The 27,537-nt window shown below is 46.6% G+C and overlaps 1 protein-coding gene across 2 annotated transcripts in view; it reads right to left on the reverse strand.

The window, feature by feature from the left end:
• The window catches only part of LOC147639859 (protein MID1-COMPLEMENTING ACTIVITY 1-like), a 76,248-nt gene extending 49,366 nt beyond the window's left edge, over positions 1-26,882 (reverse strand). Inside the window, exons 1-4 of one of the 2 annotated variants that reach the window (XR_015262086.1) lie at positions 25,742-26,882; positions 7,579-8,027; positions 7,358-7,470; positions 7,163-7,234 (exon numbers count right to left, since the gene is read on the reverse strand). Coding sequence is in view for 1 of the 2 variants with exons in the window: in XM_086774740.1 (XP_086630866.1) it covers positions 7,163-7,234; positions 7,358-7,470; positions 7,579-8,027; positions 25,742-26,149 (1,042 nt within the window). In the remaining variant the exon portion in view is untranslated. The remainder of the gene's footprint in view (positions 1-7,162; positions 7,235-7,357; positions 7,471-7,578; positions 8,028-25,741) is intronic. The other variant, XM_086774740.1, reaches the window with a different exon arrangement.
• Positions 26,883-27,537: the final 655 nt, after the last annotated feature.

Below are 27,537 nucleotides of genomic sequence, written 5' to 3' on the forward strand. Positions count from 1 at the left end.
GACCAAATCACTTATAAACAATTATAAGTGAAACTAAGCTAAACGGGGGGGGGGGGGGGGGGGGGGGAACCTCCACTAACTGAAGTAAAAAGTGGCCCAATAATCTACTGATGATCACTAGCACTCCTTTGGGTGCATACACAGCATAAAACCCAACAAACCCCCCTGGAGTGATATGTGATCACTGTACATCATCCACCAAAAGGAAACAAATTCAAAGCAGTGCGGAATGCTTCGAATTTCGGACGTGGTAATGCCTTGGTGAAGATGTCTGCCACATTCTGATCTGTAGGACAGTAGATCAGGCTGATATCACCTGCCTGGAGTCTCTCCCGAACAAAATGATAGTGAATCTCAATGTGTTTTGTGCGAGCATGAAACACAGGATTCTTGGCCACAGCAATGGCACTCTGACTATCAATATAGATAGGTGTAGGCTCCTCCACTGAAATATCCATATCAATCATAAGACGACGCACTTAGACACACTCAACAGTAGTAGTGTAGGCTGCTTTGTACTCTGCCTCACAAGACGAAGTGACCACAGTGGTCTGTTTCTTGCTTAGCCAAGAAATACATGAAGAGCCAAGAAAGATACAATTTCCACTAGTGGAATGTCTGGTATGAAAATCACCAGCCCAATCTGAATCGCTGTAAGCATATAACTGCATGTCACCCCCCTCAGGATAAAGCAATCCAAGAGACAAGGTACCCTGCAAATACCGGAATACACGCTTTACAGCTTGCCAATGTGACAATCGCGGGCTGTGCATGAATCTGCTCAACTGAGATGCAGCATACTGAATATCTGGCCGTGTAGTACACAAGTAAATAAGGCACCCAACAGCCTGAGCATATGTAGTGGCATCAAAAGGAATATTGTCATCTTGTAGTGACAGTTTGATCCCACGCTCCATAGGAGTGCTAATAGGCTTGCAATCCTGAAATTTAAACTTCTCCGGAAACATACCGAGATTGCAACAACCCAATGCCTATGTTATCCTGCACAAACTGTATGCCCAAATAGTAGTGTACGAGCCCCAAATCAGACATGTCAAATGTCTGTTGTAGTATCTCTTTAAAAGCTGCAATTTTGTCATCATTTGATCCCATGAGCAAAAGATCATCTACATAAAGACTGATGACCAGTAGATCTTTCTCTTCTTTCTTTACATACAAAGTGGCTTCGGATGGACTGTTCACAAATCCTTGAGTGAGTAGGAAAGCATCTATCTTTGCATACCAAGCTCGTGGAGCTTGTTTCAAACCATACAAGGCCTTTTTCAGCCTGCATACTTTCCCTTCATGACCAGGTTCTGCAAAACCTATGGCAAAGAAGCTACCACATATCTTTTGGGTGGAAGCTGTCATGTGTGCTTGCCATATTTTGAATCGATGTCCCACAAAAGCATTGGTTTCCATTACTCCTTTTGAGGCTTGGCATGGCCGCAAGCCTTCGGTATCACATTTTCGTACTTTTGGGTGTCTTGCATATGCACACATACCCAAAGAGTTGAGGAGGAAGTTGGATGACAAAGCCACAAAATGCATTTTTGTTGGGTATAGCTGTGAGAGCAAGGGCTACCGGTATATGACCCATTATCCATTGCATTGGCGCACATCGTGGTTGGGTTGTTCACCAGTTGGACATTAAGACTGCTTTCCTACATGGGGACCTCGAGGAGGAAGTTTATGTATAGACTCCTCCCCAAGGGGGTGCTCGTGGACGAGGACAACAGGTACAGGCACCACGTCAGCCATTGCCTGTTCAAAGAACAAATGCTCAGAAGACATGGGATGCCAGAGATGCACAAGCCTTGTCACTCATTGCATTGTCAGTACACAGGTCTATTATACCTCATATTCGTTCAGCTGGCTGTTCACGGAATGCATGGGTGACTTTGGAGCAGATGTATGCTGCTCGTAATGAGGCTCGGATCTCGTTTTTGAAAAGAGAGCTGGAAAATCAGAAAATGCATGAAGGAGATGATATGTCTAGCCACTTGAACAAGCTGCAGGATTTGAGAGAGCAGCTCATCAATGTGGATGAGATTATTCCTGAGACACAGCTTGTGTCCACCATCTTGAACTCTTTGCCAAGATCTTACTTGGCCTTTCATACCTCTTTTTTTTTTTTCCCGAAAAAACGATCCTTCTATTAGTTAATGAGAAAACGCCATAAGGCTACAAAGCTCACCTCGTAAGGAGGGATAAAACCACAGTGAACACCTGAGCTCCACCCCCGTGGCTGGCCGCTCTCTGGGGGGGGGGGGGCTACCTAGTAGTACATGTGGGAGGTGAGAAAAGCCAAACTGGAGGCCTATAGTGCCAAGTGACATCCTCGCCCCTCGCGGTGAGGAAAGGGCCAGGCTGCCACGTGCGGAGGAAAGCCTTGCGGCGCCCTCTCATGCGGTCCGAGTCGCCCTGGAGTTTCCCCTAGTGTCCTCTCAAGGTGTGAATGATGTCCACCCAGAGGGCCTGTATGACCTCCGCCGGTGGAGTCGCCTGGCGGTCAATGGCCTCCCTGCATCGGGCTCTCCATATGTGCCAAGCCGTCATGCTGCAAATCATCTCCCATCTGTGCCCGACCCCCTCCTGAGGGGCTGCCGAAGAGAAGTCTGGCGTCGGAACCACCGCCATCGCCCTGTTAGAGACCTGGATGGTCGCACTGCCAGGGACGTCCTCATATCCAAGGGCCGGGCCGCTGTCCGTGGCCCAAGCCACCGCACCCCACGTCACCAGCATCTCACCTGGTGAGCCTGCAAAAACCATCCTGAGAGCGCGCTGCCATACCTGCTGTGCCTGTGGGCAATCCCATAAGCAGTGCCGCTGCGACTCCTGTGCATGGCCGCACCGAGGGCAGGACGCTGGGTGTCTGCCAAAAGCTAGCCAAGCCCCCACAGCCAGTCCTCTATGCGCTGTGAGCCAGAGAAAAAGCGTCACCTTCCGGGGCCGGAAGCTGGCCCAAAGGCGCTGCCAGAAGTCCCTAAGAAAGGCAGGGGAGAGCCCCTGTCGCCGCCAATGCTCGGCCGCCGCCGGGGTGCTCACTATCCTGTGCCTCTGAATCCGCCACCCCAGCCTCGCTGTGTACTGAAAAAAGGGGATGCCTGGGCTGGTGGGGGCCGAGTAGGGATCTCGCCAAAACCACTCACCTGGATCCCACTGAAGGCGAATAAGAGGCCTACTGTCCCAAGCCCATAATCTCCAAGAACAGTCCTCCCCTATCGAGGCCGGTGAGGGGTCTACATGCCACTGTCTCTGATGAAAGCCGACCACCCGCACCCTCTGAAGAATACAACCTGGAGCCCATCCAAATCCAGTCGTGTCCTCTGAAGCTAGCCACCCTCTCCCACCTCGAAAGTGAGTGGGGCAACTCTCTCCGCTGTGCCGCAGACCGCTAGAAGGATCTCATGCCGAGTAAAGACACCCATCCACTGTGGAGGTGGAGGGTCCTGTACTGGGGTCCGCCACTCCCGGGGGATGGCCGCCTCAATGTCCTGTCTCATCGACTCTCTGCCCCTCATCCCACTGAGTCTCCTCTCCTGAGCCTCTAGAGGCAGCTGCTGAAAACATATCCAGTCGTCTAGGGACTGGGCTGGGCCGGAGCTCAACGGGCCCCACGACACGTGAGGCCGCGATCCAACCATATGGCCGCTGGGAAGTCGAATCAAGGGGTTCCAGATCAATGGCTGCCTCAGGCGCTCCTCATCGGTGCCCGGGGGAGTCTGGACGAGTGACGGCCTCAGATGCGCCCAGGCCCTCAGAAGGCTAGCTGTTGCAAAACGCTCCTCAAAGCCAAGGCCTACTCCTCTGGATCGCTGCTCTGTAAAGATCCACCTGATGCTGGGGGTCCAGGGGCCGCTAAGAGAAGGAGTGCGGCTGAGCATCCTGGAAACAAGAAACTCCTTCCACGGCTCAGCGCCGCCTGGCAAGAGGCCACGAACTACCAACTTGCCAAGCAAAGCTCGGCTTTGGCAAATAGGATCAACAATGCCCAGGCCGCCTCTCTCCCTCGGCTGAGTGATCACAGCCCATGCCACCTTGGCCCTGGCGGGCCACCCGTCGCCACCGGACCAAAGAAAGTTCCTGATGAGCCTCTGCACCTGGCCAATGCACGCCCGCGAGAAGGCCCAGCAAGAAGTGATGTACCACATGGTAGCAAGCAGAACTTGGTTGGCCACAACTACTCGGCCAGAGATAAACGAGCGGTACTCCAATACAGAAGCTTCTTCCGAATGCTCAGAAGAAGGGGGGCTATCTGCTGCTCCGGAGATATGTCAATGCCCACGTAGCATCCCAAATAACGCACTGTAGTGCCGGGGGGCAGCCACTGAAAACCATCAACTGGCCTCCAAGTCGGGGGGGGCATAGAACTGACCCACAACCCACACGACTTGTGCCAGTTGATCAAAGCACCCGAAGCTCTGCAAAACCTGTCCATGGCTGAGGCGAAGCGGCAGAGGTTCTCCTCACCTCCCTGAAGATAGACAGTAGTGTCATCCGCAAACTCCGAGTCTAGGAGCTCCTCCGAGGTGCGGATGGGAAGCTGGAGGCCCCGCAAACCTGTATCTTGTGCCGTCAAAAAAGTGCTCATGGCCTCCGCCACAAAAAGAAAAAGAAAGGGCGCCAAGGGGCACCCCTGCCGCACCGAGCGCGAGAGCTGGAACCTCTCTCCGCGCACGCCCTGTATCAGCACCTGGCTATGAGCCGATGTGTAGAGTGCAGAGACCCCACAGATCCACTGAGGGGGGAAGCCCATCCTCTCCATAGTGCCTTCCAAGAAGGCCCAGTCCACCCGATCATATGCCTTCTCGAAGTCGAGAAGGAGCACTGCCAGATCCTCTTGCCGAAATCTAGCCAAAGCCGTAGCCTCCCAGAAAGAGAAAATGTTATCCAGAATGCTCCTATCCTGGATGAAGCCTGTCTGCGTGGAGTGGATGATGTCCGGAAGGTGAGGCTGAAGCCGCCTGCTGATCGCCTTAGCTAGGACCTTGTAGGCCGTGCCTAGCAAGGTGATCGGTCTCCACTGTCTAATCTCCAGTCTGTCTCCTCCCTCTTTGGGGATCAAGTGAATCAACCCCTCTGCCATGCTGTCCGGCATGACTCCCGACTCCATAATCTCCTCGAATGCCAATCTGAAGCCCCTATGTAATAGGCCCCAATACCTCTGGAAGAAAGCCACTGAGAGACCGTCCCCTCCTGGGCATTTGCCCCGAGGTAATGCCTGAAGAGCCTCCTCCAGTTCCGTATCCGAGAAGGGGGAGAGAAGGGAGTGCTGCAAATGGGCCGGCACAACCGGTCTCGTGAAGCTCCAGACTGCCTCCCGAGCCTCTCTCACCCTGTCATCTGCTGGCTCAGCAGAGAGAAGATCCCTGTAAAAATCTGTGGCTATCGCTCGAACCCTGGGGGGATCCACCACAACCTGGCCATCAGCCTGCCGAAGACGCCTGAGACCCTCTCGTCTGAAGCGAGGCCCTGTCGCCTCAAAGAAATCTCGAGTCACTCTGTCTCCATCCTGTGTCCAGAAAGAAGCCCGAGCATGGAATCGGAACTCCACCCTCCTCTCCTCGATGGATCTGATCTCAGTGCGAGCTGACTCCATCTGCTCTGAGATCCAAGGGCTCGTAGGATCCCTCTCCTGGAGTCTACGGAGGGACGCTAGACTCCTCCGTAGGCTCCTCTCCTGCTCTCTGAAGGCCTCCAGACGGTCCAAGGCAGCCTGTCTGAGCATCCGACTGATCTCCTGCAAGCCACTGGCAAGATCGCTGGCTGCCATTCCTCTCTTGAACTGCAGCTCCTGCCAGACCTGCTCAACTCTGATCGCAATCTCGGGCTCCTCTATGAGACAATCTGGAATCCGGACGCTCTGGCCCCGCTCTCCTCTCGTAGGGTCCTCGATCTGGAGAAGCACTGGAAAGTGGTCTAAAAACGAGGAGCCTGCAAGTATGCCCACAGTGCCACCTCTATCACAAGCCCACTCATCAATGTAAAACCTGTCGATGCGGGAAAGGTTAACTCCTGTGGCCCGTCTATCCGAGCGCGAAAAAGATAGACTCCCCTGCAACCTGCCAAACTCCGGGAGAGTCCACGGATCCTGGCCTCTCACCTGCAGCACTAGTTCCTCCCAGGCAGCGAGCTCCGGCCCATGAATGGTCTCCTGGCTGCCCCCCATCCTGTCATCATGCAGGCTTGAAACTGAAAAAAATGAAGTTGCTATCAAGGACGCTCCTATCCCTGAATAAATGTATTTTAGTGCTATTTAACAATGTCCATGATGTACACTCAAAGATAAAGGCTTGTGAAATTTGGAAGGATTTCTACGCCATGCCAAAAAAGCAGGTAATCCGATGCCAATGCTTGATCATGTCGGTCTCCTCTTTCTTTGAACATGAGGTGAATGAGGTGTTCTTTGCCAATTTTTTTCCTAGTACACCAGGGCTGCCCCCTTGTCACATCAATTATTCCAGCCTCGAGGGTATTAAAGAGCTCCTAGATTGCAAAAATAAAGATGATACAGGTACCCACTTAGAGAAAAAAAAGGTGTAACTTTTGCCACTTCTAGAATCTAAATGGCCATTGAGTTCTTCCGGTACAGCTATCAATTGAACTCAGCATTCAGACCCACCCCCGCTGTGGGAGTAGAGATTGCCTTCCACTAGGTCCCCATATATACTACAACAAGATATCTGGGCTGACATATGGGTATTAAGGTTTCAGCTTGCTCCTCTTTTTAGAAGCAACCAGAAATGGCCTGAAACTAGGAAAAGGAAAAACAGATAGGAAACAGAATCTCTTTAGCTCTACATAGTACAAATGTACGAGGAGGTTAGGAAGCAGAAACGCTAGAGAAACAGTGTTTCCCTGTTTTTGGCTAGGAAAAGGCCGTCTCCTATTACTATGTCATGCTTTCAAACCACAAGTTGATTCATAATTTGGCCATTTTGTATTGTTTCACAATCAATCAAATAAAATTTTTGACAGAAATTCCTAACACTACCACATGAATACCAGGATCTTTACAATAATCCACATCAGTATCATTCTTTTTAGAAAACTAGAACCTGAACCATCACCCAGACTCACAATCTGCATTGTAACAGATCATTAAATACCCATCCCTTCAACTGTTAAAGAATTATATCACATTCAAGCTTGTACTCACAAACTTTTCCATCTGAAGCGAAAGCTGCTATATCTGAAAAAGTGCCACATGGATACATACAAGTGGATATACCTGAAAGTAAAATTTGGATGATACTTTAGATCCTCACTTTGACATCATGACCAAAATCATCATTTTTCTGTTTTACAACCATGCATCCAATGGACAGAGTCTTGTGTACCACTTAGCACTTACACAAATAAGGATCCATACAGCAATCCAATAGACTGTTATGCCATGTATCTAGGCCTTGCAAAGTTCTCCTTGCAGAGGGTTCTTGTTTTGGAGATGATGATGCCTCTTCTTGCCTGTAAAAAATCGCCCAGCACCACTTAAGCCTAGGAAACAGAGGAGAACATTATGGCATGTCAGAATAGAAGAGTTGAAGTTCAACTTTGGAGGTAAAAATGCAGTACCTTGAAGGAGGAGAACCCGATTCCTTAAAGTAAATAGGCTCTGATTGCTCAAGAGTATAACAGCCTTCTTCTAACTGGTCTTGGCTCGTTTCCAAAACCTCTCTCTTCACATCCAAATGCTTTGAGCATTTAGACTTTGAGCTGGAATGCCGAAGGCTACACTTCCGAGGAAAAACACTCTCCGTGACATCTATAAGATGGTGGATAACATCAACATGATCCATCTCAAAACTTTCTTCCACCTGTTGGAGCTCCAATCTTAGCTTATTGTTCTCTTCTTTGAGAACTTCATCAAGACTCAAACCTGGATAGCTACGAGAAAGAGATTTCTCCAGAATACGGGCATCTTTTGCTGTAACCTCAGTCTTTAAAACTGTCTCATGAACCTTCAACTCTTCTTCATCCAAGGTATACACTCGCTTGTCTTTTTCTATGGCTTGCAAGCGTTCCTGGAAATTACAATTGAGCAGTTAAAGAAAGATGCGATGATCTCTCTTTCTCTCTCTCTCTCTCTTTTTTTTTTTTCGTGAAATGGTGTTTTAATTTATATGTAAAATGTACATCAGCCACATGGCTCACACAGAACCTATGGCCCCAAACAAAACCCCCACAAAAGATCCTCTAAAGGATCATGACCATGCAAACCTGTACACTAATAAGAAAGCCTCCTAGCCAAATAAGCATCCCAGATAGAAGCATCAAAGATGAGCCAGCCGAGCCGCCGTAGACCATAAGGAAATAACATCTGCATCCAGTAGTAGCTGAGCTGAGAGAAGAGAAGAAAACTGCCAAAGCAGCAAACCGCGGATACGTAGAATGTGCCCATGTATTCCAGACAAGGAATCAAAAATGAACCCATTCCGTGTAGTCCAAATATGCCAAAGTCCTGTCCATCTAAGGAAATGGAATATCACAAGGTGGCTGTCTGAAGTAATGACTTGAGGACAAATCCCAAATATCCACTGATGAGCCGAAACAGTAGACCTCTCTACTGCCTCCCAAACGCGAGAGACAAAAGACCAAATCTGACGGGCCACTGGACAACTCATGAACAGATGCATAACTGTTTCAGTGCATGTCGTGCAGAAGAAGCAAGAGGCCAGTGTAATTTTACGACGGCTCAGCTGATCCCGTGTAGGTAACCCTCCCACCAACATCCTCCAAATGAAAATCTTACCTTGGTAAGGGAGTTTAGACTGCCAACCACTCATAAGAGTTTTCTGCCACCATGATTTAGACTTGTGCAATCCCCACACCTTATTGGCCTTGGCTGAAACCCAATCTTTCTCTGATACAAGCTTATGATAGACCTGGTCAGCTGAGAGTGATATCAAGTCACCAGATTTACATAGTGCCCAATCAAGCCAAGGCTGATCTGCAGATGGCCGAGGCAATGAAGTAAAAGGCTCAACTGCATGCATGATGTCAGCCCATAGTGGCTGAAATGTCCGAGGAACCCTAAAGTGCTGCCGAATACGACGAAATGAATATGGCCTGTCACGACCAGGTATCACAGCATCTCGGATTCTGACCAAGCCTAGCCTGACCATGCGGTTGAGTCGTATGCGTGAAGCATCTCTGTCTGGCCAAACAATGACACGCGACTCCACAAATGTTTCGAACTGCAAAGAGTTCAAAAGTAGTCTTTCATGACCAGGATCCCACCGAGCCAACCGTAGAACTTCATGCCAAGAAAGGAGAATATGCGATAAAATGTGTGATGAGCGAATACGGACAGGATGAGCCGCATTCACAATGTCCCACCATGAAGCCTGCACACGTGTCCGCCCATGTGACAATCCCTCCAACTCAATCAAGTCACGAGCCATGAAAACCCAAGGCTGCTCTTGCAAACACATATCCTGAAAAAGCGCCCACCTACGCGCCACCATATGCAAGCGGACATCCAGTAAAGCAGCCCCACCCATTCTTTTGGGCGTCGTAATGTGATTCCAAGCTATCCATGTTTGACCCATAATATTTCCTTGCCTCTTCCACAGCATAAACCGAATGGGAGCAACCAAACGGATGAGAGATTTGTGCGTCCAAGGTAGCAAAGGTAAAAAATAGGAAATCATGCTAAGCATAATAACCTGAGCTACCTTAACCCTCACATGCATAGGCCACCCTTGAGCTTTCCAATACACAAATTTATCTGAGATCCGAGCAGAAATCCAAGCAAGAAGCGCTTGGGGGTCCACATCCACACCCACCGGATATCCAAGATGACGAACAATGTCTCCTGTATGCACCACACGGCCTTGCCACCCTAATGCCTCAAGATCAAATTCCGTGCATACAATGAGGGCTGATTTTGATGAATTTATTTTCAGTCCAGAAGCCAATGCAAAATTATTCCAAGCTTCCATTGCTCGATCTATATTGGCTTTTTCGGCCCTGAGAAACATAAAAGTATCATCCGCAAGGGCTTGAGCAACCAATTGCTTGCCATGAGGGAGATGCAAACCAACCACTTCACCATGCGATGCCATAGCATCTAGGCGAGATAACATAGGATGAGTGGCAATGGCAAAGAAAAGAGGGCTAAGAGGACAGCCCTGCCGGAGAGAACGGGTGAGAGAAATACCATCCGAAAGTCCTCCATTGAGCATAATCCGCGTGATAGAGCCAGAGCCAAGTAAATGCACCAAATTAGCCATTTTGGGACCAAAGCCCATGGCTGTCATTAACTGAGAAAGGAAAGACCAGCTGACATGATCAAAAGCTTTTTCAAGATCCAGCTGCACCATCACAATCTCTTGCTTCTTTGCCTTGGCATAATCCACTCCAATTTGAACATTAAGAATATTATGCAAAATATTCCTGCCATGCACAAATCCATATTGATACGGATGAACAAGAGTAGGAAGCACCTTCTGCAAGCGATTGGCAAAAATCTTTGTAAAGATTTTATACATAATACCCATAAGTGAGATCGGGCGCCATTGAGCCAAAGAAGTAGGCGAAGGGACTTTGGGCAACAAACGAAGTATGCCCAACTTCCAATCGGCAAGCATATATCCCTCATCCCAAACCCTTTGACAAATAAGCGTCAAAGGCTCTGCAAGCTGATCAGCATATTTTCGGAAAAACTCATTTGTCAAACCATCCCAACCAGGGCTCTTTCCCATGGGAAGTTTGGAGAGAACAGCTTCCACTTCCCCTTGAGTAACAGGAGCATCAAGCTGAACCGCCACATCAGGGTCAACTTGATATCGTACTTCAGCAAACAATGACTCCCTTGCAGCCAGGACAGCCGGTGAGACATCCTCTCGAGGGGCAAGCAAATCTTCATAAAACCTGATGCAATGCTGAATAACCTCAGAAGGTTGAGTAACAAGGTTGCCTTTGGCATCCATCAGCCTAACAATATTCTCACGCATATGTTTTTGATGCAACTTATCATAGAAGCGATGAGATTGACAGTTAGCATCCCGCAAAGCATCAAGTCGTGCAAGTAGTTTAAAGCGAACATATTGTGCTTCCTGCACCCTAGATAGCTCCTTTTTCAGCCATTCTATGGCATCCGCAACTTCAGCATCCATAGAGTCAGTAAACATGAACGCCTGCAAGCCCTTTAAAAGCGACTCAAGGAGGGCCACATGCTGTTTTTGTATAGAGGCATTAGCAAGACCATAATGACGTGCTAATTTCCGAGTGTTGGTAAGGAACACTGGCCAAGCATGATAATCAGCCATGGACACTCTTGTGAAGAAATGTCGTATCAACTGACGCATATAAACATCAAAAACTTCATGCTCCAAAAAAGTGTGATTTAAGCGCAAAGGCAAGCGTCCCAACAAGCCTTTATATGCATCCACAGGATGATAGACCATTTCAAACACAAGCGGCCAATGATCTGACAAAACCTATTGCTGATCAACCATCATAGTAAGAACCTCTGGCAAAAAGAGATCTTGATGTAAAATATACATCCTATCCAATCTAGCATAAGTGCCCCGAAACTGTTGTGAGGCATAAGTGTAACCCCTTTCATCTGAATGCAACCAAGACCACATGTCTTGTTTTAGCGACCTTGCTGCAAAAGCTTCCCACGCCTTTCTCTCCGGGCCATCCATTACAGAATGAGGCGACGTGGCTTGCTCCCTGGAGACACACATATTAAAGTCCCCCATCACAAAGCCAGGATGAGAGATTGAAAGAGCACACAAGTCATTCCACAGCAAACGGCGTGCACGAGCATTATTTGGAGCATACACCCCTAACAACCATAAAGGCGTATCATCCCAAACAATCTGTATCACTAGAAATCTTCCATGAACATCTTGAATCACAAGAGAAGGCTGAAACTGCGAACGAACAGCAAACATAACACCTGACTGCGAAGCAGGATGTCCGCTGTAGAAAACATGAAATCCCTTATATACATAGGCTTTGCCAGCCAACTTATGCTGCTTATGTTCAACTGCACACAAAACATCCCAACCATGACAAAAAGTTGTACGCCAAAGCCTGAACTGCTTTTGGCGCGAAGAAATACCCTTTACATTCCATTGTACAATTTTCATAAGCCTTCCCAGAAAAGGAATCAACAAGGCCGTGTACTAGGCCCCGGACAATCTGCCAAATCACGAACCTTTTGAAGCATTGCATTTTTAGACATGGTATTTGTGATCTCAGATTGCCCTTGGAGTTCCCGAGCACGTGTCAAAGGGTAATGACCATCCCATGGCGAGATGACCTCACCCTTCGAACCAAACACAAGAGGCAATTGTTGTTGTGCTTCTTTTGTTAGGCAATTTCTAATAGGATAGCGTTCTACTCTATCCACCCCAAGAGGCCCTGTACCCTGAGAAAGTTGGCCTCCCGGCCTCTCAATCCTGGTCTGTTGCTGGGCACCTGAACCCAAAGGGCGACGAGCATATGTATGTAAGGGCCCCTGAAGAGCACGCAAAGGCCCCCGCCAAACAGCATCTGAGAAATCCCCCCGCGGGGCAACAAATCGTGTCTTTTTACCACGTACTTCCACCCATGGCTGCTCAACCTCATTCTGAACATCCACATGTACATCCATGTGTTGGGCATCATGTGAAGGAGCATCATGCTCATCTTCCACGGGCAACTGCCCATCAAGGATATCCTTTGTAGCAGCAACTTGTTCTTTCTTAGGACATTCGGAGACAAAGTGGCCCATCTGACCACATTTGAAACAGTGGCCAGCAAATGTATCCCACCTCAATTCATACATTAAAGGTTGCAGCCCAACCATATTGACACCAAATGTGTCGGCCTAGGTCTCCCAGTATTCCACAACATGCATAGACGATTTCGGTTTCTAGATGTCATTCGAGGCACCACCAAGACATCACCGATACCTCGCATGAGACTTGGTAAAACACGCCAAAACATTGGTGGGAATTGTTTCACTTCAACCCAAACTGGGCAAGCCTGGCGCAACATATCTTGGTACTCTGCCACATAGGCTTCCACGGAACCACATGAACCAACTGCCCATCCAAAAAAAGTGGCACCTGCTCCAAGACTGCCCTACGGGCTTCCGAAGTGCGAAAAAGTATTTCATAAAAGCCTCTCGGACCATCGTAAATCTCCTCAAGTGCCTGAGGCGACACCAAGCGGCCCAGCCATGCTCTAAGACGAGGCAACAATGGAATACGCCCAGTAAAGAAAAAGATAGCAACACGATCATGAAAATCTGCTAGCTGTTGTAGCAACAAAGGAGTCTCCATGCATACATCAGCCACACCACTATTATCCACTGCAGCCATTTGCACGCTATTTGCCTTCACATATTCTTGCAGAAGCTCACCAGTGATCTGCAGCAAACGTGCAAACTCCGGAGAAGGTGCCTGAGAACTTTCCTCTGCATTCTCTCCAACATTCACCGGAGTATAGCTTACATCAACATCAAGCCTTTGACGTTTTTGTTGCTCTGAGGCATCTGAAGCATAACCCACATCCTTCTCGATCATCTCCTCAATAAGATCCATGTTAAGGCTATTGGCAGCCATGTCGCCAACAGCAGCAGCCGGATCATCCAAATCCATGTACAAAAGCAAAGAAAACTCGTTCTCTCAAACCCAAATTCAGCACCTGCTACAGTGCTGGCTGGAAACTCATCTGTACCTGCAGTACCTGCTGAAACCCTACTGTACCTGCAGTACTGGCTGGAAACTCTTCTGTACCACCTGCTGAAACCCTACTGTACCTGCAAGTCACCTGCTAGAAACCCTACTGTACCTACAGTACCGGCAGCTGGAAACTCTTCTGTACCTGCAGTACTTGTGGAAACTATTGTACCTCGAGGAACCCCTACTGTACTGCAGCACCTGCTGGAAACCCTACTGAACCTGCAGTACTTGCTAGAAACCCTAGTGTACCTGCTGTATTTACAGCAATACCTCTTGTTGCAAGCAGCTCCACTGTTAACGAAAGGCGGTATGTTGTCTTCTCTGCAAGGATGTCGATCACACAAAGGGCAAGCATATCTCTGCTGAACGGCCTGTTGATGGCGACTATCTGCTGGGGGTGACGACTGCCTGCTGATGGCGACTATCCGCCTCTACCCATCTCTCTCTCTCTCTCTCTCTCTCTCTCTCTCTCTCTCTCTCTCTCTCTCTCTCTCTCTCTCACACACACACACACACGCCCTGAGGTAGGGCAGAAGCAGAAGCTCGACTATGAACAAGAACTGGCGAGCACGACCAGCAAGAGGGAAGGACCAACAGTAGGGCGGAGGCGGCGGGGCAACAGCAGAACTCCTCCTCTCTCTCTCTCTCTCTCTCTCTCTCTCTCTCTCTCTCTCTCTCTCAGGATGCACAATTCATATGGGTGAGGATCAGTACACAGAAAGCCCGTGACATCTACCTTGCCGTGTGCTACTTTGCACCATCTTTATCCAAATATTCCACCAATGGGGAGTCCCCATACCTGCCACTATATGAAGATATTATGAGATTCTCAAACCTAGGGGATATCCTCCTTGCTGGAGGCTTCAATGCCCGTACTGCCAATGCACAGGCACCCCTCTTCGAGACAGATCACCCCATGTATCAGGAGATGGACATTGTGGGCACAGATCTGGAGCAGACATCACAGGACATGGAGACCTCCGCAGACTACAAGGAGTACTTTCTCGCCCTTGGTGGGGCTCATGGACTAGTCATTTACAATGGCCTAGCCCGGTGGCTTGGTTCCAGTTCCTTCACCTGCTACCCCTTCAGACATGGAGCCAGTACAGAGGACTACTTGATGGGATCTCTCTCCTCGATACCGCTCATTTCAGACTTCACCATCTCGCCGCGGCCCATTGGTGTGGCAGCTGACAAATTCATGGAGGCTCGTAATGATCAAGAAGCATCATTGTCAAGCATAATGATGAGCTTCAGCTAGAGATATTATTAAGACATGGATTAATGTAATCATAAGAGTGATTAGCATAATCAAGACCTTTTTGTATTAACTAATTAGCCTCTTAAATAGGCATCATAGGTACATTGATTCATCAAAGGAACTCGTGGGTATGATCTTAGGAAGCATCTCCTACATCTTCTCCTAAACCTCCTCCATAAAGCCTAGAATCTCTCCACCTCTCCATAACTCATGGGCTCTAACTTTTCACTCATCTACTGGTGCTTTCAAAAGCAACCAGTCTACCATCTTGAAATAGAGCAGCCTCGATAGCATAGTCACTGGCATCAGTTTCAAGAACATAGGATCAAGTAATGCTAAGATAGGTGCTTCCTTGACTTTATCTTTCAAAAGTTTGAAGGCCATATCCAAATCGTTATTCCAAGTGATAGGCTGATTTGACTTACGTCCATGACCTTTCAATAAATCGGTCATCAGTAGTGTGAGCTAAGAGTACTCCCGCACAGATTTCCGAAGAAAAACAACAAAACCGAGAAAAGAACGAAGTTGTTTCACTGTCCGCGGTATAGGCCAGTCCAGAACCTTCTGAACTCGGTCATAGTCAATGCTCAATCCATCTCTAGTGATCTCGTGTCCCAAGTAATGATTTCTGTCATAAAGAACTCACATTTACTTAATTTAACATATAGTCGATTCTGTCTTAAAATAGATAAGACAATCGTGAGGTGTCTGACATGATCCTCAAGAGTACGACTATATATCAAAATATCATCCAGGAACACCACCACAAATTTCCCCAAATGTTCACGAAAAAGATCGTTCATCATTTGCTCGAAAGTGGCTGGAGCATTGGTTAACCCAAAAGGTAATACGAGAAACTCGTAATGGCCATCATCCCCTTCTTGCTGGCTTCCTGTTTGATGTCCTATTTTAGCCTCTAGGACTAACCATGTTAGCTAGAGGGGCTGGTCACCCCTCACATATGTTTTTTCATATTATTCCCCATTTTATGGAGTCTTGGGTATTTTTCCCAATCATGGAGGATTTATTCCCTAGTCGGCTGCCTACATATGGGCATATATATATAGCTGGCTTGCCTCCCTCATTCTTCACTGCTTGCTTAGGATTGTTTGCTGCAGTCCCTCACAGATGAGGTTTTCTCCCCTCTTGCTCAGGACATGTATTCCTTTTGATGAAGATATTGAGAGCAGGTTCTCACCTATGTCTCCTCTCCATCTCTCTCTCACTCTCTCCTATGTTTCCACTTTCCCTTCTTCCGCTGCACATTCTATCACTAGACTCATAGATTTGACAATTATGAAGTAGGCCTATGACAAGGTTGGTGTGCAATTATTGGATAATATTTTTTTTTATTTGAAAAGGAGACTTCTATTAAGTATGAAAAAATTTACAAAATGGAGATTTCACACCAAGCAAGGTGGAGATCTCAACCAATCAGGAGTCCCAAAAAGGACAAGAATTTTTCTTGGAAATTGTAGCTCATTCAAATTATATGACAAGAAAATCCTTAAAGGACATGAGTAGGTATGGCCTTATAAGTCTTTAAGGCAGTTTTAATTCCTTTGTACAATATTAGGTTTACCTATCTCACTTTGATAGGAAGAAAGGCAACTAAAAGAAAGAGGAAGGCAACAAAGAAGGTAGCAAATAAGAATAAAATATGGCATAGAAATAAAATAATCCACCCTTGTTTAAATACCCCTTGACACACTAAGGCCTTTTCACAGTGGTAAAGCCACTTGCTTACGAGATATCAGCAACCAAATGTGTCCTTGGGTTAACATTGCTTACACTTAGCATCTTGCCATGGTGGTGAAAACTTCTCAGCATCGTCCCTCTACAACTAACCTCCCGAGCTCACATGCATAAATCAGTCAGCCTTAAACACCATCATCATAAACTCTCACCACTTGCAAGTGATGACCTACCTAGCCTATGCTAGAGTAGTAACTCCTTGCGGGGCTTGCCCGTGAGCCTTATTTAAGCAATTACCACCTAGCCACTTGCTCCTTGGACCTTAACTATATAATCGATGACTCGGCCTTGATTCCATAACCCTTGCTATGATAAATCATCAGGCATGTAACACTAATTCCTCATCGTGTTTCAACAAAGATATTCACATGCCTTTTGAGGAGTTTGAGGTCTTGGTCGTGCCTTTTGAGCTGACCGATGCACCAACCACTCCAACCAAATGATGCCATATCGACCCCGTTCACAGATTTTTTGCCATCGAGGAGGCATTAGCAATACCATTAAGACATGCCACGAGTTGTTTTGTGCAGCCCTTTGCAGCTGTACTATTGCCATTGTGTTGGTTCTTCCACCGCCTCACTCCCACAATGCAACCTTGTGCCTTCATCAACTTGATCATGACTGCATGATGTAAACGGAAGGGGCAACTGAACATGGAAAATCTAATCAATCATGAAATCTAAAAATACACATGCATACCAAATAAAACAAGATGACAAAGCTGCACAGTACACCACACTAGGGGCCAGAAAATGAGCTGACCCCCCCCCCCCCCCCTTATGGTTAGATTACCGTATAGGGGTCTACTTCCAATACAACTTTGCGGGTGCCCTAGGTTCACCACTGGCCGCACCTATTTCTTCCAATACCATATGAAAACAAGAAAAACATCACAATATCTAAATTTGCTGACAATTTCAGCACAAGTGAGCATTCCCGGCATCAAGCACCTACAGGACAACTATGGACAGCCCATAGCACTCCCACATCAGCCCGAGACAACTCAACATCATCTTCCTCCTGTCTGGCTCATAAAGCAAGTTGACCAACCCAAAGGCTGTTTTCAGCAGTCGACCAGCCCTCAGTAGCCACAGAAGAAAGCGACCAGCAGTTGTGCACAAGCCTGCAAACCTCCGGTCGGAAGGAAAACTCTCTAGAAGCCCACGACCAGCTCTTCCTCCCTCTTTTTAACCTCTGTCCAGCCTCTATTCAAGCTGTAAATCCACCGGCCATAGTGGAGAACATGCAGAAGGAGTCGGCCAACTTCTCCCATGCATCCGGTGAACTTCAGTCGCGATGGATGGCTGTAGAAACTTGCCAACAGGCTGAAAACCAGCCGACCAACCCTCATGCACTCCTGAAAAGCATGCGCCCCCCTCCAATCTGGAGTTTTTCTCAATAATAGAGGCTTCCCCGCTGAAAATAGCCCACACGTGTGCTTTTTTTGGTCCAAAAAGGGGCGCCTACATGAAGGGAGTCCAAATAATGTCCAGTGCCCGGTCTTTGGCCACCACGTGTATTAAATAAGTCCTGCTCAATGTGTACTCACTTATAAGTTGTCCGGTCACTTATAAGTGAGTGTGAACCTACATCCATAATTATTAACATGTGAACTCATAAAGCTGTAAATTGAGTTTTTTGGAATACTCGCCACCTGCAAAACACATGTAGACCACCTGTCAGTCCCAAACAGGTGTGCACATACACGTCCGCAGGGTGCCTAGGCATCCCCGGCCCCATGGACAACAGAGGCAAAAATCTCAGGCGTTGTCCAAGCAAACAAGACAAGTCATCCAAAGATAAAATCAAAGTCATGCACACACATGAGTGCAATTATATTGGAAGAAACACCTATCTGCTCAGTTGTATCCAATAAAATGTCCAGGGCTCATGATCCTTCTGGAACCTTCCTAGAATAAAAATACACAAGATCTCCAAGATAGCTAGTCCCAGAGACTTTCATCATGTCAGGCTCCATGGCCATACATGTACACCATGTCAGGCCCCACAAGCCACACATGTACTATCATGTCAGGCTACACCAGCCATACATGTACTGTCATGTCAGGCTCCATACGCCACACACACACTATGTCAAGCTACACTAGCCATACAGGTATGTCATGTCAGGCTCCACATGCCACACATGAACAGTAGAAAAATAAAAGCTGTAAGGAATTTTGTGACATTCCCCCCGAATTCTATGCTGTTGACCGCAACTGAAAAGCTTCCAAGTAGGCCTTCACCTGCGTACTAGCTTGCCACCTGCATGCTTACGCTCTTTATGAAAAACTATCTACTCGGGTTGCAATACCTGCTCAAGTTCATCCACTTCAGGTGGATCTTCCAAAACTGGTTCCATAAGAGGTGGTCCCACATAAGGCCTTAGCAAACTGACATGAAAGGCATTGTGGATTTTCCAGTGATCCGGCAATACCAATCTATATGCCACTTCATTTATTTTCTGCAAAATTTGGAATGGCCCGTAATACCTGTTTGAAAGCTTAGGAAACCGGCCTTCCTTACCTGGCCGCTTCCGAAGACTTGCTTTCTCAAACTTTAGTAATACCCAATCACCTTCCTTTGAAAACCACCTCTCGCCTATGTTTGTCAGTTGCCTATTTCTGCTTAGCTTGAGATCTTTCTATGCCTGTCCAAACCTGTGCAAACGCAGTATCCAAATCACGAACATACTCATCTGCTGCAAAGATTTCATCTTTTGTTCGTAAGATAGGTGGAAGACCACCTTGCCATAGACTCTCAAATGGAGCCTTATTAGTTAAAGAATGCAGTGTTATTGTATGCAAATTCAACCAATGATAAATACTTTTCCCAACCTGACTTCTGCTCAGATACATAACATTTGAGCAAATCAAGCACAGCTGAATTTGCTATTTCACTCTGACCATCCGTCTGAGGATGATAGGCCGATGAAAAACTCAACTTTATGCCCATATTGTCAAACAATGCCCGCCAAAATAAACTGGTAGTCCGAGGATCTCTATCCCCCACAATAGACTTGGGCATGCCATGATGTTTGAAAATCTGAGCTAAGAACAACTTTGCCATATGCTCTGGCTGCATATGGCGAAGCATGACACTCTTCCATAACCTTTTGGCGTAATTCACGCACTACACAAATACGATTCTGCATCATCAAAAACCCATCTCTAATCGAATAAGATGGGACAGCAGTACCATGATTCAAAGCAGCCCAAATAAGCTGAAATCTGTGTCTAAAGCATACATATCTGGCATCCTTAATAAGTCCTGGTGGAAGGCGGTAGTTACGGCATGCACTTGTGGCCTGCGTGACAAAGCATCCGCCACTAAATTCTTCTTATCCGGGGTATGCAAAATCTGAAAATGAAACATGGGACAAGAAGTTTGCCCACCTTAGATGCTTTTCCGAGAGTTTAGGCTGTGTAAGAAAGTGCCGTAAACTCTCGTGGTCCGTTTTTACCATAAATTCAGCCCCCAAAAGATAATGCTTCCATGTTTGAAGGGCATGAATAACGGCCAACAACTCTTTCTCATAAACCTGCAAATACAATTCCGCATGTTGTAGGTGGCGGCTTTCAAAAGCCACTGCATGTCTCTCTTAGTTCAAACAACCCCTAAGCAATCTCCACATGCATCACACTCGACCACAAAAGACCTATGCAAATCTGGAATAATAAGAACTGGCCCTGATATGATGGCATTCTTTAACTTCTGAAAAGCTGCTTTTCGGGTTCCAACCAACAGAATGCTACTTTCTTCTTCGTTAGATCATGTAACGGTGAAGCTAAGAAAGCAAAGTGTCAAATGAATCGACGATAGTACGAGAATAAACCAATAAAGCTCCTAACTTGATGCACATTCTACAGTTCTGGCCAATCCTTGATTGCTTGAATCTTTACGGGATCCATGCGTACTCCATCCTTGGAAACAATATGCCCTAAATAGTGAATTTCTGACAAGAAGAATTCACTCTTCTTCCCATTGATGAAAAGCTTATGTTTCCTTAGCTCTTCAAAAACAATGGCAAGATGCTCTTTATGCTCAGCCTCACTCTTTGAGAAAATGATAATATCATCAAAGAAAGTTCCTATGAACTTGCGGTGAGGTCTAAAAATTATGTCCATCATTCTATTGAAAGTGGCGGGAGCACTCGTAAGTCCAAATGGCACAACCAAATACTCATATAATCCAAATGATGTTTGAAAAGCCGTTTTGTACACATCTTGAGGTACCACTCGAATTTGATGGTAACCACTCTAAGAGCAATGCACTGAAACAAGCAACTCCCTCAAGTTTATCAAGAATATCATCGATTCGGGGAATCGAAAACCTGTTCTTGATAGTAATCTTGTTAAGGGCCCTATAATAAACACACATCCTATATGTCCCATTCTTTTTCTGCACAAGTAAAACTGGAGAACAATAAGGTGAAGAACTTGGCCTTATCAACCCCTTCTCAAGTAAATCATTTACTTGAGTCATGATTTCCTCCTATTGGGCAGCACTCACCCTATGAGGAGGTCGGTTAGGAGGAGAGCTCCCAGGGATTATGTCAATACAATGATCCTCTGGTCTCTCTGGAGGTAACTGTCCTGCAAGTGAATCGGCAAAACAATCAACATATTCACTTAAGAAATCAATCTTATCTTGATCTACGGCAGCTACAGCATCATGCTCAACATTATCACGTACAAAGACCAAGTAAGAACAAGCTGATCTCTTTATTGCCTTTGAAATAGATATATGGCTTACAACGGGTATGGTACTCCCAGAAGTACCCGCATCAATACAAACTTCCCTACCCCTATGAGTAACCATAACTTTCTTTTCTTTGTGCAAAATCTTCGGATCCAAACGGTAATGCCAAGACATCCCAAGTAACACATCACATCCTGTAAGTGGTGCCACGAGGAAGTCTTCATGATCCAAATATCCCTGAATCTGTATGCGAAGCTTCCCAATGATGGGAGGGACCTTAACTTCCTTGCCCTCAAAGGCAGCATCTGCATGAAAGTCCATGTCCAATTCCTCACGCTTTAACCCAAGAGCAACAGCCCTCTGTATGGATATAAAGTTATCTGTTGAGGCATTATCAAAAAAGAATAAAGTTGTTTGGTCCTTTAACTTGCCCCAAGCTTTGCATAAAATCCTGCTCTTTGGTTCATGTGCAATGTTACCCTGAACATCGGGTATAACATTCACACTTGGTTTAGCATCCTGCACGTTATTCTTTTTGAGATTCTAGGGACATTGAGCTTTCATGTGATCTTTGCTCCCACATGAGAAACACTTCCCCTCTCTCATGCAATCAAAGATATACTATCTGGATAGCTTAGGATCATCCTTTTTATCCCCCGGCTTCTTTTCAAAGCCCCCTTTTGCATCCTTGGACTTATGAGACATAAACTTAGGTGGCTATCGATGTACATCATCTCCTCGGGCTGCATGCCCCCTCAAATCTGTTGCATGGGCTGCAAGCCCCCTCAAAACACTTGCTCGGGCTGCATGCCTACTTACATCACTTGCTCGGGCTGCATGCCCTCTTAAATCACTGGTGCGGTTTGCATGTCCTCTCACATCACCGATGCGGCCTGCATGCCCTCTCACAACATCATCGGAATTCCCTTCACGGGATAGCCTGTGAGGCTGCCGTGTGAAGACCCACTTGCCCTCATCATCAGAAACAACTTCGCCCCACGGCTTTTTAGATAAGCAACAGCCAACTCTCGAGGTTTGTTGATTCCCATCTGTTGGGCAATTGCATCAAAAGTGACCACATCAAGATCTCTTTGCAAAGCACGAAGCTCTTCGAGCTCAATCATGAAGGCATCAATATCTTGCTGATCCTTGGCCCTGTCAGATAACGGTGGATCGTTACCCGCCAAAGCCCCAACATGATCCCTATCTCTATCTTCTTCCCGCATGTGGCGAATACGGGTGATAGAATCCTCCACAGAATGATCAGACTGGCTAGCCATAATGTATCTTTCAGCTTTTCAGAAAGAAAAGAATTTTCCGTGCCACGGAATCGCTCTCTACCAGTTTCCCAAGTATGATACCGAATAGACTGCAAGGGTGCAATAGTGCCACTACACAAACAGGAGGGCCACGAAGTCTTTCCGCACGCTCACTGCCGCTTAAACCAAAGGTAACCTCATTCGAGACGCGACAATAAGACGAGGGCTACCTCAGAATCCCAACCTTCTCTCACGGATAATGACTCCTTACAGCCATATCCAGCATCATATTAGGCACAACTGTGTAGAAAGCCAAGCTCTGATACCAATGTAAACGGAAGGGGCAACTGAACATGGAAAATCTAATCAATCATGAAATCTGAAAATACACATATGCATACCATATAAAACAAGATGACAAAGCTGCACAGTATACCACACTAGGGTCCAGAAAATGGGCTGCCCCCCCCCCCCCTCTTTATGGTTAGATTACCATAAAGGAGTCTGCTTCCAGTACAACTTTGCGGGTGCCCAGGGTTCACCACTGGCGCACCTATTTCTTCCAATACTATATGAAAACAAGAAAAACATCACAATATCTGAATTTGCTAACAATTTTAGCACAAGTGAGCATTCCCGGCATCAAGCACATGCAGGACAACTATGGACAGCCCATAGCACTCCCACATCAGCCCAAGACAACTCAACATCATCATCTTCCTCCTGTCTGGCTCATAAAGCAAGTCGACCAGCCCTCAAAGGCTGTTTTCAGCAGTCGACCAGCCCTCAGTAGCCACAGAAGAAAGCGACCAGCAGTTGTGCACAAGCCTGCAAACCTCCAGTCGGAAGGAAAACTGTCTAGAAGCCCACGACCAACTCTTCCTCCCTCGTTTTAACCTCTGTCCAGCCTCTATTCAAGCTGTAAATCCACCAGCCATAGTGGAGAACATGCAGAAGGAGTCGGCCAACTTCTCCCATGCATCCGGTGAACTTCAGTCGCGATGGATGGCTGTAGAAACTTGCCAACAAGCTGAAAACCAGCCGACCAGCCCTCATGCACTCCTGAAAAGCATGCACCCCCCTCCAATCTGGAGTTTTTCTCAATAATAGAGGCTTCCCCGCTGAAAATAGCCCACACATGTGCTTTTTTTGGTCCAAAAAGGGGCGCCTACATGAAGGGAGTCCAAACAATATCCAGTGCCCGGTCTTGGCCGCCACATGTATTAAATAAGTCCTGCTCAATGAGTACTCACTTATAAGTTGTCCGGTCACTTATAAGTGAGTGTGAACCTACATCCATAATTATTAACATGTGAACTCATAAAGCTGTAAATTGAGTTTTTGGGAATACTTACCACCTGCAAAACACATGTAGACCGTCAATCCCAAACAGGTGTGCACATACACATCCACAGGGTGCCCAGGTGTCCCCGGCCCCATGGACAACACAGGCAGAAATCTCAGGCATTGTCGAGGCAAACAAGACAAGTCATCCAAAGTTAAAATCAAAGTCATGCACACACATGAGCGCAATTATATTGGAAGAAACACCCATCTACTCAGTTGTATCTGATAAAATGTCCAGGGCTCGTGATCCTTCCAAAACCTTCCCAGAACATAAATACACAAGATCTTCAAGATAGCTAGTTCCAGAGACTTTCATCATGTCAGGTTCCATGGCCATACATGTACACCATGTCAAGCCCCACAAGCCACACATGTACTATCATGTCAGGCTACACCAGCCATACATGTACTGTCATGTCAAGCTCCATATGCCACTCAGACACACCATGTCAGGCTACACCAGCCATACATGTATGTCATGTTAGACTCCACATGCCACACATAAACATAGAAAATAGAAGCTGTAAGGAATTTTGTGACACATGAAGTGATGGAACATGACTAACCCTAGAACGCAGACATTTTGACAGAAATGCTACTTTGCAAGTTGTCATTAGGTTCATTGACAGCATTCTAGTATATGAAATGCTTGTCCATATTTCTTGGGCCATGTTTAATCATATATTTTGCCTCATGCCACACCTAACCATCAGATCAAGAGCTTGTGGCAACGTTTTTGAGTTGTTTTGTGCAGCCCTTTGCAGCTGTACAGTTGCCATTGTGTTATGACTGCCATCACCACGTCCTCACGCTACCGTTTTGCACCTTCATCAACTTGATCATGCTCAACCCTGCATCCCTAGCTACATAAATCTTTGTACATAGACACAATTAGACAACTATGTTACTTAGCCAGTTTTCATTGATTCAAATGATGGCATTCTAGTATACAAAAAACTAATGATGTTGGATATTCTTCTCAGCCTGATTTTGAGCAGCCACTCATTTTGTCACAGGGCATTGTCAGAGTTTCTTCATGGTGGTGAGGGTTGCCTATCTGTGCATATCATAAGAAAGGATTGAGAAGATTGCTTACTTAAGCCAAATCGTTAGTGAGAATTGGTGCATCCTGCAGAGGTGGAGACCATCGCCAATACCACCACATGGCCATGAGATATGAAGTGAGGCACCCAATCTTTGCAAAAATCACACATTTATAATCCTCTAGCCTCACGGATGTTAAAGGGCTCATACATGATTTCTAAGGTAGTGATTTGTCTCATTCTAGCCATTGAATCTCTCGTCTTCAAACAGCTACTGACATTGCAAGGGATCTCTGGCTAGTAAAAGTTTTTTAAGCGTTGGGCTCTGTCCCCTTTTAAGCTCATACATATTTCAGGTCTTGTTTGTTTCAACTATCACACTCACTCACCCAAGCACTTAAAAGAAGAATCATTCTAGACATGTGCAGTGATGATAGCAAGGTTGTCCTTGCAGCACACTTTTTAGTTTTGCATGTGCACTGCCTGTAGCCAAAGCAAATGCTTGCATAGTTAGTGATAATGTTCCATAGAGAGCCATGTTTTTCATGTCCAAGGTACTAAATCCCATCAAAAGCCCCAAGTGCATTATGTCATCAAAGGTTCTGGTAGTAGTGCATGACACACTGGCTTTACAACATAGAAAAAGACAAGTGAACATGGCAAGAAGATGAACAGCAAACTACTCACCCGGTTATTGTCCACAAGAGTGATGAGGGGGATTAATCCAACTAATCTGTCGATCTCCGCTTGCCTCTCTTTGAACTGGGAAACTGTGGTCCAGCCCAAGGCAAGCAGATACAGGTAACTCTTGTCTTTGCAGCTGTTCACAAGGAGATAAGCTCTCTTGAGGGCCTCTTCAAGCTCCTCTAGCGGCTCACGAGTTTCAGGCCACTCCTTCAGATCTGACAGCTTCAACCGCTCCAGCAGATTGCCAATGAGCTTGAGATGCTGTGCAAACTGCTTGCAGTTCTTCTCGTGCATCCGCGCATTGTTGGCCGCCTTCACAATCAGAGCTATGATCTTGACAGAGTCTAGGCCAGTGAGCTGTGCTACAGTGGCAACTTCCCCTAAATTGTTCCAGTTAAAGTAAGACATCTCTGTGCACTTGTATTCAAATCACAGCTGCAGATGAAGGTAGCAGTAAAGAGGCAGATTTAATAGCGTTTTGGGCATTCTGACAGGAAGCTAAAAGGTGATCAATGAGCTAAACCCGAAGTGAGAGCACCAAGATGGTAGCAAGAAATAATACCCATGACTGCAGAGAGGTTTATCATGCAGAGAAAAGAAGGTACATCGTAGCAAGACAACGAGATCCTAGAACCCACAATGCAGAAGAAGGGAGAGACTCGGAGGGGGGGGACCCGTGGCAGCGATACAAAAGTAAGGCTGAGCAAAAGGGGAGGCTATGTACCTGTGATGAAACCGGAAAAGAGGATCCATTAATGACAGCAGACTAGAGAGAGAGAGAGAGAGAGAGAGAGAGAGAGAGAGAGAGAAGGGGAGAAAGAGAGAGAAAGAGAAGGGGAGAGAGAGAGACAGAGAGCTAGAGCGCAGAGCGCAGAGTAGGATCACATTACTTACTGAAGATGGGATGCACTGTGATGAATGGAAGAGAGAGTGTATGGAGCTAGTAGAGAGAGATGGAATGCTGAGAAACTAAAGGGGAAAGGATCCACAGAATCCACAAAAGAAAGAGAGAGATGGACTGTCACGAGAGAGGGAGCTTGGGGTGTGATGAAATGAAGAGAGAGAGAGAGAGAGAGATTTTAGAGAGAAGAGAGCTGGAGGCGAGAGGTGATGTGGGTTTACCGAGAGAGAGATTTAGAGGGGGAGGCGAGAGGTGGTGTGGGTTTACCGTGGACCCCTTCCAAGTTTCCACGCTTCCATCACAAGACAGTTGGAGTTCCCTTTCAACCAAATTTCTCTCATGGGGCAACTGTCCCTTCGGACAGGTCAGTTCCCTTCGTTGTTGTTTTTTTTTTGGGGGGGGGGGGGGGGGGGGGGTGACGTCAAACAATCCCCCTCCATGATTCACATGTGCCACCCACTTTGCTTCCTTCTCACATAAGAAAAATGTATCTTACCACCAACTTGTCACACTTTCCAAACCTTGTCACCACTTTCCAACCTTTGTAATTTTACCCACCTTTGGGACCATTCCCATGCAACGCTCCGGCCTGGACTCTCTCATGCAACTCTGGCTTGATTGGAGTTCTAAAACTGCCAAACAAATATTCTAATCTAACCTTTTAGGAGTTGAGTTCCTCTGTCATGTCATTCAATGGTGGTGTTTAAATTGGGGCTAATAATTTTGTATCATGTCAGTCACCAATTTCACCCAGGGATTGGGGGTTAAACTAAAACAACGCCAACAATGCATGGGAATAGCCTCTTTGGATGCCATGGTTGTGATAAGAATGGATGGTGGACGCACAAGGCCCGGGTGAGATGGGTACTAGAGATCTCTATTTTTTCTTATTCTA

This window comes from Cibotium barometz, chromosome 3, assembly GCF_041138505.1.
Source record: "Cibotium barometz isolate CiBa-2024 chromosome 3, ASM4113850v1, whole genome shotgun sequence".
Lineage (NCBI taxonomy): Eukaryota > Viridiplantae > Streptophyta > Polypodiopsida > Cyatheales > Cibotiaceae > Cibotium > Cibotium barometz.